Source organism: Myxocyprinus asiaticus, chromosome 33 (assembly GCF_019703515.2).
Source record: "Myxocyprinus asiaticus isolate MX2 ecotype Aquarium Trade chromosome 33, UBuf_Myxa_2, whole genome shotgun sequence".
Lineage (NCBI taxonomy): Eukaryota > Metazoa > Chordata > Actinopteri > Cypriniformes > Catostomidae > Myxocyprinus > Myxocyprinus asiaticus.
Window position 1 is genome coordinate 25,512,405 of NC_059376.1, and position 15,368 is coordinate 25,527,772.

The following is a 15,368-nucleotide window of genomic DNA, read 5'->3' on the forward strand; positions in this document are numbered from 1 at the left end:
TATTTGATCTAACTGTGGTTATTTGAGATAATCGTGATTATTGTGCACTTCAAATTCCAATCACAATTTAATGCCCAAATAAGTGAATTTTAAGCAAATATATAAATGCCATAAAGGGCACGTTTGTGTGTCATTCAGTTGTATTCCATGTATAACTGGACGTCAACCAGAGCAGCTCCTGTGCGGAAGAGCGCATGCAACGCTTCTCAAGCTCTCTGATGCGCCCACCATCAACAGAGACTCAAATATAAACGAGTAGAACAAGTATAAACTTTGATAGAGAACGCTAAGCACTCCAGCTTCACTTAAAATGATCGGGTTATGCCAAATGTTTCTGGTAAATACACGCAAAGACACAGAGGAGTAGATGCATGCTTACTCTATTTCTGTGGAGTGATTAAACGATGAAACAAAATCTCAAAGGTTTTGCTTCATGATAATCTTAAGGGCTTGTGGGTTTAATCAAAGAGCATTAAAATAACAAGAAAGTGCAGAAATTAGGACAGAAGTATTTTACTATTGCATAATATAATACAATACAATAATAATAATATAATAAATTATATTTTATTTTTATAAAAAATATAATATAAAATATGAGTTCCATATACTGTAAATGTAAAATTTACCAAAACTAAAGTTGTCCAAAAAAAAAAAAAAAAAAAAAAAAACATTTAGAAATATTTTTATATTTAAAACATTATTTTTCATGTAACTGATTTGTTTTTAAAGCCTTAAAAGAAAATCACATTTCCCTTTTTTATTATTTGATTGATATATTTGATCTGTACCTAGACACAATCCTGTCTCTGAGCTCTGCAGACATTTCCTTGACCTCATGGCTTGGTTTTTGCTCTGATATGCATTTTCAGCTGTGAGACCTTATATATGTAGACAGGTATGTGCCTTTCCAAATCATGTCCAATCAATTGAATTTGCCACAGGTGGACTCCAATCAAAGTGTAGAAACATCTCAAAGATGATCCAGAGAAATGGGATGTACCTAATCTAAATTTCAAGTGTCATAGCAAAGGGTCTGATATTTCAGTTTGTGTTTTTTTTTGTAAATAAATTTGCAAAGTTATCAAAAATCTGGTTTTTGCTTTGCCATTATGTGGTATGGAGTGTAGATGGATGTGAAAAAAATAAATAATTTACAGCATTTTAGCATAAGGCTGCAACATAACAAAATTAAGGGGTCTGAATACTTTCTGAATGCACTGCATACAGTATATTATAAAACAAAGCAGTCTGTAGTCCTAAAAACCTGAAGAGAATTAGCATTTTTCATTAATTTTTGTAATGGATTTTTAAAATAGCGATTTTCAATAAGTAAAATAAGGTCTGTGTTGTGGCTAACACTACTGTAGGCGACTTTCCTGTTTTGTTCTACAACAAATTACACAGTCATTCTCAAACTTGAATTTTGAAACTGTTGTGTGACGTAAGTGAAACATAGGTTGTTAATTACACATCATTCGACAAACACGTAAACTGTTTGTGTTCTCATTCACGTCACGAACGGCAATTCATTTTGTTGAACAAATGGGAATGTTGTAGAAGAAATGTTAACCAAAGACCTTATTATTCTCATAAATTGCAAACTTCTTTTCTAAAAACCCATTAGAAATTCCAGAGGGAACCCATGGCAAATTAGCCTTCCAGGTTGGCCTACAAAGTGAAGTCATGACAGAACAGCTCTATTTAAATTCAAGTATTTTAATGAACACCTATTTTACACAATATAATACTAAAAGTATTTTTTTTAAATGTATTGTTCAATTGTTCATTTTGAAACTGACACTAGGCGGAATGAACATTTCTGTTAATCAATCAAGTGGCACAGCTTTCAAACAATGCAGATCATTTCAAAATGGTGAAATGCAGGCAGAAAAAATTGGCCTGGCAAATATATTGGTCTATCACTAACTCAAATACATGTAGGCTCTACAACTTCACATAAATGAATGCACTACAAACACTGTATATGCAACATTAGGGTTGTCACGATACCAAACTTTCAGTAGTCGGTACCGATACCAGTGAATTTTCACAGTTCTTGATACCAATTTTGGTACCACAGCATAAATATGCTAATATGACAATGTGCTATTGAACACACCTGTCTATCCTATTTAAAAAGTTACATTTCAATGTAAATAATAAATTTAAAAAATCCATGTTTCCTTCAAGTGTTTCTCAATCAAGGATGCATTGCTTAAGTGTTTTAAGTAGTGCACTACTGAAATCTGTTTTATTCTTTTCCAAATCATGTTTTCCTTTTTGTTATTATTTTCCAGAACTCAATGTTTTAGAGTTTAATTTAATTTCATCATTGAAATGGTGTCTAATTCATTCTTAAAACTTTTAAAAGTGAAAATAGAACTTTTCAACATGTCATTGCATTTTTTCCCCCAAACTTTTACTCAACAGCTTAATTATTACTATTATAATTATAATTACAGTGAATATTACATTTAACTATACAGTTGTAATATATTTCTTTCACAATTTCTTCAATTTCAGGGCTCTAGCTTATATTTTGAAACATGCTTTTATTATGACGTGCAGTTTTTGACGGAATCTTCACTTTCCGGATAAACAGTTTGCGACACTTTTAGTTTTAAATGCTTTATAAATAAAGTTGAGTTGAGATTAAAGCTGTGATTTAATTATATTAATATGTAGTTTACATGTGCTGCGTGGTTCACAGTAGATAAATGCTCTGCTGTCATCTGATACAACATGTCGTAAATGATTCTCCATGTCTGAGTTTCCAGTGTATGAGCGGTCAGATTTGTATATTCATTCAAAGTACACAGCTCTTCCACACTAAGATTGCAGCCTTTAATGGTTTAATTAATCACGCTAGGATGTCACGATTTTAATTTGATAAATTGTCCATTTCAGTGTAAGGAGTAACAGAGCACATGTTCAAAATGAGCATTTTAAAACGATCGTGTGTCAGTCATACTGCACGCTGGTACCAGATAGAGTTGGTGCTCGGTACTGCCGAAACACTGGTATCGTTACATCTTTTTTATTTTAGTATCGACTTGGTTCTGAAGTACTGGTACTTTTGACAACACTAGTCGGTACCAATACCAGTAAAATTTCACGATTCTCTGTACCAATTTCATAGAGCAAAAATGAATAAATGCTACTGAAATGCTACTTTTTTAGCCTATTTAAAAGGTTGCATATCAATGTAAAAACAACTGCAAGTTTGGAACTATGGCATGGTTCACATGAGTGAGAAAGCAACCTGTACTCTGGTCCACACATGTTCAGGAAGTAAAGTAATCTGCGCATGAGTTTTTGCTAATTTAACATGATACAGATTGAATAGTTAGGAGTTATAACTACAGAAGGCTCAACTCGTAAAATACAACAAGTACATCAATTTCACACACAAACTAGTGTCTTTAGCTACCTCGCATCGCTCTGAGGATTATTTCTGAGGATCTTTTTACCATGTTAGTTGTTTTGGGCTTACTTTAATCGCAATGCTGTGCTTAAGTAACGATGTGTTATTTTCCATATTCTGTTTATGAAGTAATAAGTGAAGATGACTGCCCCCAAGTAAAATGCATACATGTTTTTGCTGCATTTCATTTATTGCTTCATGAAACAAACATAATATGTGAAATGGCATATTGTTACTTACAGCAGATGATCCCAAATTAAACCAGCCCCAAAACAACAAAGTGCAGAGATGCTGAAATAATCCTCACAGAGCAACATGAGTTTTTCTCACACTGACACAAGCTGTGTGTCTGTGCATCCACACTGTTGCTTCAAGGGTTCATGAAGTGGAAAATGTAATTTTCCTTGATATTTAGACATATAAGAGGTGACTGTACTATAAAAACATAATGTAAATTTCAGAACTCAAAACTTCCCAGTCTAAAAAGAGCATTTATAGTTTCAACCTGTTTGAAATGTCAGGTTTTGAAAACTGTGTTAGTGATGTTACAAGGCTTTGCTCAGTTGTATTTACACGCCCCACAACATGCTTCATCGCACCCTTGGCCCCGCCCACTAGCGTTCAATTCTATCGTAAACAGAGACTGAGTGCAGACCTAGTGTGACCAATATTTCTGAACATCAAATGGGACCCATCTGGACTATTTTGAATGTTTTTGTGCATATAACATTGTCATGTTTATTGCACTGCTTTTAAAAGACACGGTGTCAAGTTACAATTCAGAAATGGAGATGCCAAAAAAAAACAATTTGCATTTCATGACCCCTTTAAGACTACCCGAGTCTATGTCTTAAGAGATTCTCAACCGCAAGAAAACAGTAACAAATTATCAGCAAAGAAACTGACATGACAATATTTAGATTTTCCTGGTTATTGGCCAATAAAATATTGGATATAGATATTGATATATCATGCATCCCTGATTAACATAATCTGCAGACACTACACACTTCACAGTGAAGAATCACTCTGTTCTGTCAACGATTACAACACAAACAGCACGTGTAATGCTTTTAATGCAGTAATTTTAGCTAACGACCTGCTTCACACATTCACAAAGCACATGCAGACAATATATTTAATTAAATTGCATCCTTTTGCCGTTTAATTGCGGTCCATAAATTTTTCCCAATTACATCAAATTCGCATCTTCTTTCAGTCAGACAACGGGCGGGTATCGAATTGAGTTGGTCCTTGGCACTACTGGTACAGCATAAACACTGGTATCATGACATCTTTTTTATTTCAGTATCGACTTGGTACCTAAGTACCGGTACTTTCTACATCCCAATGCAACATTGTATGCAAGACTGGCAAACACAACCATACACTCTTCTCACAGGCAAAAAGCTACTGGACTGATTAATTAAACTTTCAAACTGTAGTCAAACAAGAAGAAAACATGCACATTTACATTTCTCTCTACTTATAATATAATTCCGAAGGAGCTGGCTGCATGTGTTTGTATAAGTGTGTTTTCAATAATCACACATGGTTCTTGTACATCAATGGGAGATCCTTAGTTGTGCCAGTATATTGTGCTCCTCCTCAGGGATTAGTGGAGGTTTGGATTACAAAATCAAAATCCCACTATGCTACGGAGCCAGCTGTATTTTCTCGCTCTCCCCTTCTTGCTTAAAGCAATCAATTATAATGTCTGCATGTCCCCCCTTTCCCTCACTCTCTCAAAACGTTTTCTATCTTTCTGCAGTCCTCCATTTCTCCCTCTCTTTCTTTAGCCCTTATAAGGTAGTGAGGCTCTGTCTAGCTCTGTGCCTATGGATTTAACCCTTTACTGACAGTTAGAGGATTACTTAAAGAGAGAAAATGCATGAATGACATCTGTGAAACAGGGGATCAACCAAATTAGATATTTTCTCAAACTACATTCATTTCTTTCAATTTTTGTAAACTTCATGAAAGTGTATGAGAGTATTGGCTCAGTATTGGCAGTGGACACATCTGTTAATGTGCATTTGTGTGTATTATATGACCATTAGCGGCAAGGTCAGTTCTGCCTCTGATTAGACAAGGCCATCCGCCTGCTTAATCTGCACGCTGACTGGACAAGGTCAGTGTCTGTTCTTTTAACTCCTCTCTGATTGGTTGATAAGGTATTATGGATCGCTGGCTGAAGGGAACCGTATTTCCAATCAAAATGTGCACCTCGCAATCTGTGTCCTCCCATTGGTTACACCCTGTACCAACTACCTCCTCTCCTTGAGTCAACACAACTAATCAGACTGACCTGCAAGTCTTAAAATGTTGTGGTGTCACTAGGCATGTGACGGTATCAAATTTTCACGTCACGATAATTGCTGAAGTTTTTAACATGGTATAACGGTTATCACGGTATTGAATTACATTACAAAAACTGGTTGAATGATAAACAAACTTTATTGTTCTCTTAATAACAAGTTTAATTAATTTTTCAATACCACACTGTCTTTTAAATTAACAGATTACAAATAACTTTGAAAAGAACCCTGAACGTTTAAAAAAACTACCATCATCAAAACCATAGATACATAACCAAATATAACATTTAGTTGATGTCTTAATATTTAAATGGTCATTATGCCACAGGGCCACTGATTATTACAGATCAATACAGGTCTTGCTGACGCTAATGTTAAATTAAGTCTTGACTAATTTTATCCAGCCAGCTACTAGGCTACAACAATAGTATGCATGTTTTTTAGGATAGCAAGCCAATTACTAATATATAGCTAGGTGCAAGCTACACATTTATACCCACAAGTTCACTCTCACTGCATGGCAACGTACGATTGCGTTGCGTTCCAACTTGAACTTAAAATTTAAATCATCATAGTGCCACATTGCCATTATTAATTACAGGACACAGTGTTAGCTGATTACAAGTGTATTTTAGTTGTTAATACAAGACGCAAATGTTACTATGTAACTAGCGGAGTTTTAGAGAACTACTCTTTGGGCACTTGAAAGCAAGCTACACATTATCTGCAAGTTCACGTTCTTTGTCATCTTAGTTGTCACTTAGCTAGATGTCACTTAAAATGTCTCTCGGTTTTCAAGAACAGTTTGGAAAAATGAGCAGAACTGTCACAGCTTCCTTTTATCTCGCTGAATTGCACGGGATGATTGTCCCACAAATGAAAACATGTTGGAGGTGTTCCCGTGTTTTGCTGCCACTCTTCTGCCGCATGCTTTACACAAAAGGAAACCATCTTCCACCAACAATCCCTCTGCATTTTTATGGAACCCAAAATACTTCCACTCTTATGACTTAACCCTATTAGAATGCGGATAAAGGGTTGGCAGTGTTCCTCCTTTAGCCACGTTCTCTTCCACACTGGTTTATTTACATTAGAGTGCACGTGTCATTTGTGAATCTCGTTTCATTGATAAGATAAAAACTACTGTGTGATCAGACAAATCTAAATAATTTGGCTAAAAGTTTATCTAAAATTATTTACGGTATTTTGAAGTGCCCACAATAACAATATCATGCATGTTAATTTCTGTGATATACCGAATAACCGAAAACCGTCACATGCCTAGGTGTCACCAGAAGAAACTTACAGTGGGGGAGATCAGAACATTGGGGGTATTTATACTTGGTCACAGGTGTAAATAAGGGGTGGGAATCACAAAGTAACTGGCGATACAATATTATATCAATATCTAGGTCATGATATGATATTATTGTGATTCTTTATTTTTGGTGTATTGAGATTCAAAACTGTGATATATTGCGATATTTTAATCACCGTTTCTCATTATTCTTCAAAGTACTTCAGAAAACTGTTATTACATCACCAAAGGCATTGTTAAATTAACAGAAAAGTGCCTAAAATATGAATATAACCATTTATTTGTGAACATAAGCATTTCTGACCCTCAAATAAGTCTTTTTACATTTGACTTTGACCTTTAAACAAAAAAACAGCCTTCTGAAAAGTGAACATATAAAATACTAAGTCCTGCAGTCCTTGCAACTAAAAGGATAGTTTAAACAAAAAGCAGAAGTGAACAATGTTTTTGGAAGTACACTGAACACATATATAGTTTACATTTACATTGGATAAGATATTTCCCATCATCTAAGTAGCTATAGGGAACCTTTTGAATTCGACAATTTTATTTTATTTAATTAAGAACTTAAAAATAGTTTGCTCCATAACAGACATTGTTTTCCTTTCATCAGGCTCTTCATGATTTAAGGAATCTTTATGAATATCTGATGCAAACAAGGCCAGTTTATTTCCTAATATCTAACACCATTCTAACAGAACATTATTGACACATTATTTTGGCGCATGCAGCAGAGCGGTTCCCTCGCGATAGTGGGTCTGTGATGGCTCGTGCAACATATTTAGACCGCAAGATGAATTTAATTATTTTTTTTTTAATGAAGGAAAAACCCCGAACAAGCAAAATGCAGCCAAAATCTGGATTAGAAAAAGGCAGATTTTGAATCATCTCCAAAGCATCCATGCTGTCAACAACATTTCTACATTGTGGGTGACGTCTGAAGAGTTCCGTTTCATCTCAGCGGTAAAGCATAATAACTACCCCATCATATCAGACTGCTGTTTAAGTACTAGATCGATCTGGTTAAGAAGATGTGAATAACATTTATGTGGAAACCGGAGGTGTTTTGAGATGCATTCCATATGAAAACAGGTAAATATTTCTGGCTGTTTAATCCACTTATGTATACTTTACTCCTGTGTACACGCACCGGGCAAAGTCACTTGGAATCAAATAATATCTCACATCTTTTAAATTCACTACCTGGCAATAGCATAATTATGGAAGTGAACTGTTTTATTTGCATATAGTTCGGGAATTGAAGATCGGATTTACATCTGTTTTGCAGCAACACACTGATGTGCTTATTCAATCAGACAGCAATCCAATCAGTAAAAATGTATGAAGTGACCAAGTGTAAATACCCCCATTATTTCCAACTCAGTTTCCAACTGAATGGCAAAAGAATGGGAATTGAGAACTAGAGAAAGACCAGAAACCAAACTAAAGGACTGTAGTTAATATGATACTAAAATAGTGTAGGCAACAATGTAGATAATGTGCAGTGTATCCACATCCTGCCTAACCTTTGGCCTTACCCACGATGCCTTGGGAATGGACTACTCCGTTGCTTTGCTCTACAGACAAACAAATCTAAACAAAGTGGTGACTGTAGCATTTAGTTGAATCTATATTGAATGTATTGTTCTCCATGCATTGACTCTGCCAGCACTGGACTCAAATCCAGCAATAGTGTTAATTTTCACAGTAACAACATTCTGCCTCAAATGTCTATGACAGCTGCTGAGAAAACACTTCATAGGCTCTTGTGACCAAATTATAATGCTGCAGCTCCAATCAATGGCCATGGTGGGAAGAGCAAACAGTTCTAGGGATGAGTTGGTAATTCTCTTGCTGACAGAGACATGAGGAGGAGGAAGTTCTAAAGTCCAGGTTCTATCAGAAACCTCAAACACAAGAAACTCATACAGGTATGACACACCCAGGTATACAAAACACACAAACAACACACATAGACAAGAAACCAAGTGTGAACTGTGTGACAGACAAACAGCTAGTAGCAGGTGTGAATGCATTCCTAACACTTAAAGCGCAGTATTTAACCCAAACCCAAAGAAAAAGTATTAGGCCTACTTTTTCTTCTGTCTGAACAGGAAAAGTCTGTTCTTATTTTACTTTTAGGCTTTATTAACTAGTGATGGACATGTTGTCTACTCTAGCACTTGAAGAATGTACATATCATATCTCGTAAACAAATCTTGTATACAAGTTATTAATAACTGTAATTCATTAACGTATTAAACAATTTAGAAATTCATACTAAGGATAGCATAAATGTCTTAAAATACACGGTACTACGAATAATTTAAGAGGAAAATGGCAAAACTTCTATTTATTAAGTGTATTCATTTAAATTATACTTAAACAGTAGGCTGCATGCACTTATTATCTGGAGTCCTCTATGTGCATTTTGCAGTATTAATGTTAACAATCAATTGATCATTAATTTCCACGACAATCGATTATGAAAATTTCAGAAAATTGACATCCCTCACCTATTCATTATTATAGGCGGTCATTATGTAATCCGTTACAAAAAGTACAAAAGTTTGTACATCAAAATTTTATGTTTTGATTTAGACTCACTGGCCAACACAATGAAAGAATGCTCAGAAAACGTGTCTCTCTGCTCTTCCTTCAGGTTAACGTAATTATATAGCCTACTATGTACATATGTCAGACATACGTCTTTGGCTGCTGCATTGTATCTCATTGTTCCAGTGTCTCGCCTTTTCATTATCATAGGCTGTTATTACTTAATCTGCTACAAAAGTACAGAAGATGGCATAATCAAAATTTAACGCATGATATTATTTCATTATGTGAAGACTCGCTGGCCAACCCAATGAAAGAATGTTCAGAAAGAGTGTCTCTACTACTCTTCATTCAGTTTACTGTAATTATCTTTATAAGTGCGCACCACTGTTTCATTGTGGCTGAAAAGTGTATCTACAAATTGTGGTTGGCTTGACCGGAGACGCCATGAACATCGTGTTTTTAATACGCAGTGTTAAGTTGAAAATAATTTTGAAGACCCTGCGTTTTTTTTTTACATTCAGCTGCGCTCCATCTAGCTGTTTGATAGGAAGAACTTGTCTGGTGTGTGTGTGCTTCTCTAGAGTGTTGAACGCTGTCTGTGCCCCTGTGCCTCGGGCAGAAAGTCATGGTGTGCTGTGTTGGAGCTTATTACTGAGATGATTAATGCTGCTTTCCATTAAACGCAGAGTTAGAAAAGTTCACTATGGAATGCCAATTTATGTTGGACTTCCAACTTGGAAACCCGTGCGGAAACTTCGATTTCACCAAGATGCAGGTGTGTGACGTCATACAAACATGTCAGCACAAAGTGATAAACATTCACTTTTAGTGTCACGGTACCAAAAATGTTTAAAGTTTAAATTTAATTTCATCATCAAAATGGTGTCTAATCAATAAATTCTTAAAACTTTTAACAAGTCAAAATACAACTTTTCAGCATGTCACTGCATTTTTTTTTTTTTTTGCCAAACTTTTATTCAGCAGCTGTCTTGCTTGTGATATTTTAATTATTATTATTACAATGAATATTACATTTTACTATACAGTTGTAATATATTTTTATTCAATTTCAGGGCTCTAGCTTTTATTATGAATCGTGCTTTTATTATGTCATTGTTGCCGGAAGCTTCACTTTTCCGGATAAACAGTTTGCAACATGGACTTTTAAGTCACGTCTGAAATCTCATCTCTTTACACTCTTTTACATTTACACTCTGTTGACAACTTCACCCTGTGGTGCAGTTGTACATTTTTCTTGCACATTTGTTTCTTATAATGAAAAGAACTTAGATTTCTCTAACCAGGTTGCTTTCATTGATATATAATATAGAACTGGATTGCTCATGACAACATATCAATGAAGCTACTGCGCCACCATATTGCTATGCCCAAACATTCCAATGTCCCTATTGACTTATTAGGGAATCATCTCATTTCAGTGATTAAACATTAGTCATTCAATCACCAATTTTACACCTGAAATCTGCCTGAACATTCCTACAACGCAAACGTCCTACACATGTAATTATTTATTTATTTAAAGTCTGGAAGTTTTCCTGTTTCTTGAAAGCCCGAGTGAGTTATGTGTATCTATATCAAACAGTATTCACCACTAACAAACTTCATTGGCGAACAGATCAGCTGAATGTAAACAAGTTCACTGAAACTGAGGTAAGATACAATTACCCGGGCATTTTATGCAAATTCAAAATCCTGGTTTGACTTTTTTAAAGACCCTCTGAGGCAAACGGACATGTTGTCACCCCAAAACAAGTATATTACAGCTTTTCATTCTTACATTACAACTTGTGGACAGTTTTGTTGCTTCATTTGGTGATTGTTGCGCTGCACTGATAAGACTGAACACAGGGCAGGTGAAAGCTCTGACATCGCGATCCGCGTATATCTTCTTCCTCATAACGAATATTATCCATAACGAGCTAATCAAACATTAAACATGATTGTCACTACAGGGCGAAATGCAACTGTCGTATCCGGAGGTCTGAGACAGTTAAAACAGGGGTGTTTTCCCTGTCAGTCAATGATGCTCTATGGCAGTTTGGGCATACCAAAATGGCCGCTCGAACACTTCCGGTGGCTTCACCTCCTGCTGGCAGTGTAACGTTGCATCAGCAATCCAGTTCTAATATTATATATATATCAGTGGTTGCCTTGCATTCTAACAAAGAACATACAATTTGAATCATGTTAGAGTACATTTAAAAGTTGAAAAAATCAAATCGTGAATCGTCCATAAATTGATAAATATCAAGATTTTATTTTTTTGCCATATTGCCCAGCCCTACTTGGATTCTGTTCTCTTGAACTCACACACAGCTAAAGGTTGAGGATAATGAGACTAACAGGTCTCCATCTCTGAATTCTGAACACAAAGACTGCTGCAGCTGCTCCAACCCAAACTACTGAAAGAGCACAAAAACAAGTACATAATCTCACACTGCTCAATGATCTGAGATATTGGACTGGAGCTTCCCCTTTTGATTTCAGTAAAGGTATTGAGTGAGGTTGTGACACAGCATTAAATTTAAAACGCATTCAGGGCAAACAATGCATATAAAATATCATAACCCACACAGAAACAGGCAGGTATTAGATATTACATAACATGATGTAATATGATTAGGTGATTTGTGCAGGTGTGATTATCCCTGTATCCATTTAAACCTTTTCTTGAAATATTCTGCATAACTCCTTGTACATGGCCCAAATTTAACTCATTTACTTTTTTTTTTTTTTTTTTTTTTTTCATTCAGATATGTGTATACCATAAACACATAAATGATCTGGATTTAAAGCGATATCCAGTTGGTTTTCAATGCTGGATGCACTACGAAAGCACAGCTGCACGCTGCTCACTACATGAAAGGAAAGAGGGGTTGCTTTGATGTGCGCGAGCGCACCTCTCTCCATTATGAAAAATCCCTGATAGCGTTCTCAATGGCCAGCCCGCATCCATTCATACAGCACTGCCAAACCGATCACAAATCACAACACTTCTCAATTTAAAAAAAGGACTTATATAAATAATAAAACTAAAATGCAAATGAGCATCTATTACCCCGTCTCTTATTTACATGATCTACTCATGGCCGGGGATGCTTGTGCAGGCCCCTTGTCACCTGTCAATCAACTGCATGGATGAGCGCTCGAGCGCATGCCGAGAGTACAGCGCGAGGCTTTACCTAGATCATGCTCTTCCTCCGTCCACTCGAGGCTATCACGTTACCCATCACAAGGGAAATTTGACACTCTTGTTAGCAGTGCAAACATACTATCAGCATCCACAGCCCGTAAAATAAACACATGCAGTTATTTCATCTAGTGATGAACACAACCCCGGCCCCGGTATACATTCTTTGAAATCTACACTTACGTTCAAAATCTGAGTCATCATCCTCGTCATCTTCGTCGCCGTTCGACTCTGTCTGCATCGGCTCGCCATCAAACATCACCCCCTTCCCCCCGGGTTTGGCGGCGGTCCCAGACCCGTCCTGGCTCCTGGTGTCCCGCAGGCGGGTGAAATACTGCACGGCAAACTCCACCAGATCCGGCGGCCTCTGGCGCAGCACCTCCACGGTGTAGCCTTGAAGCAGCTCCGTCAGACCGACTGGAATCTCAATACTCATGTCTGAACAGTAGTAGAGGGCTTTATGCAAATAAGTGACCCTGTTCTAAATTGCTCCTGATCTATGGTACAAAAATATAAAACAAGTCTTTTCCGTATCAGTTCTGAAGCGCAAAGAAGCTCACCAGGGGCTTTGTTAATTTGGTACCGAGCAAAGGTCAGCTGAAACCAGCCCAACACATAAGATTTTTCTTTTTCCCCCCAAGGTGGGAATTATCCGACAGCTCTGTTTTCTTCTTCGGCTCAATAGATATCTCAGCAAGCTTGGCAATGATGTAACTATACTGTGCGTTGAACGAATAACTTTTAATTAAAATCGCCCCTCTTTTGTGCAGTATGGTACAAAACAAACGTTGAATGAGAGACAAAAAGTGCACTGTTAATAAGATTAAGAGGCGCTGAATAAACCCAGACTGAGTTAGCGATAGAGCTATCGGAGTTAGCAGACAAGGCCTTGCCTTAGCTCAAAGCGTGTTTAGTTTCTGTGTTTTGACGTTTCGGTGTCAAATAGCTTAATAGCTGTTATGCACAAGAGAATAAGATATTTGCGTGAGAGAATAAACAGAAATTCTTTCAATTCAGAGAGCAGTGGAATGGGAATTTTTGTGTTGTTGCTCTGCCTCGTATATATGCTAAATGACAGCTCCGCGTATCTATATCTCCAGTTTTCTACCGTTTTCCCAATTTGAAACCCCCGATTCGATGATCGCTGTAAACACGGCCGAGTGCTTGTTCCGGGCTCTACAGAGGAGGTAGCTGTGTCGTCAGGGGCTCGACAAGGAGCGAGGCCGCGCCGGGGTGAGTGTGCAGGCAGCCCGGAGCTGAGAGGGACACCGGGTGAACAGCACAGAAGACAGAACCTTCAAAGGACTTCTGGTCTTCGGGAACAGGACGTACGGGTGTCACCTGTCAAAAGAAAGCAAGAAACGGCACCCAAGGGAACGACGATATCGGCACTCAAGCGCCTCCAAGCACGATACTGCTATAAAAAAACCCGGCAAACACCAACCACTGAGAGCTGCGGATATTCACTTCGCCTGTCGTTGTCAGAGCCACGGTCCCGAATTGATACGAGTCTGGACGTCGAATACAACCAATTTCGCCATGTAATAGCGGAGATATTTTGTTTTTTTTGTTTTTGTTTTTTCTATAGGAAAGGACAGTTGGTGCCTCTTAACGAGGCGCGCACTCTTCTTCTCCACCGCGAGCCGCTGAGCCTCGGGGGCGCGGTCACGGAGAGAACGGCAAGCTCTGATGGACGTGTACATTCACCAATCAGAGAGCAGCATGAAACGTCAGGCCCGCCTCTTTAGAAGCGTGTGTGAGATTTAGGAAGTGGGTGACGATGGCTGTGTCTCGTTTTGAAGGCTGCATGCTAGGTAGGACGCGTCCTTTGAAGGCTGCAGTGTACCGAGCGTCCTCCTTTAAACAAGTCTCGTTTAAACGAGACGGCCTTCGTAGGACAAACGGAAACGGAACGTAACATGGTTGCTATGACAGCACGCCACTCTTTAACAAACGCGAGCGCTTTGAGTGAGAAGGGAACAAAGTCCTCTGGAAGGGAATGTATGAGGTAAAATTTAGGACAGTTATAATGATTTAGACAGAAAAGAAAATAGATTTTACAGGTGTAGTTTTAATTATATATTAATATAATTATACATATTATATATTCTGCACCCATCTACTGAGGTATTTCAACTTGGGAATTAACTTTCCTTGCGTTTGAACATCATATTTACGGGCAAATTAGCATTATTTTTTTTAGACATTTCCGTTGAAGCAAAGAATTGTGGGTTATGAGTGCCCAAGAAGGATACACCTCATGCGCCCTCCGAATTCCTGTGAAGGAAGGTCGCATTCGAAGGCTGCATTCGAAGTGTCCTACTCGCTTTTATGAAAGGAGACAGCCTTGATGACGTATGCGGCCGACAAATGCGACCTCCGGAGGACGCATCCTTCCAAACGAGACACAGCCGATGTGATCTCCAGGGATGAAGAATGGGGCTCAGGGACAAATGCTAACCTTTCAGGTGAAGATAAACGTCGATATATTTACTGAAACTCAAATAATATAAGCAAAGTGAAAAAAGAACAAAC

The 15,368-nt window shown here is 37.5% G+C and overlaps 1 protein-coding gene across 1 annotated transcript in view; it reads right to left on the bottom strand.

The window, feature by feature from the left end:
- LOC127424700 (cAMP-dependent protein kinase type II-alpha regulatory subunit-like) overlaps nucleotides 1-14,503 on the bottom strand; it is a 29,264-nt gene extending 14,761 nt beyond the window's left edge. The window contains exon 1 of the mRNA XM_051670100.1: nucleotides 13,017-14,503. Coding sequence (XP_051526060.1) covers nucleotides 13,017-13,269 — 253 coding nt within the window. The 5' untranslated portion in view covers nucleotides 13,270-14,503. The remainder of the gene's footprint in view (nucleotides 1-13,016) is intronic.
- Between the last annotated feature and the right edge of the window lie 865 nt (nucleotides 14,504-15,368).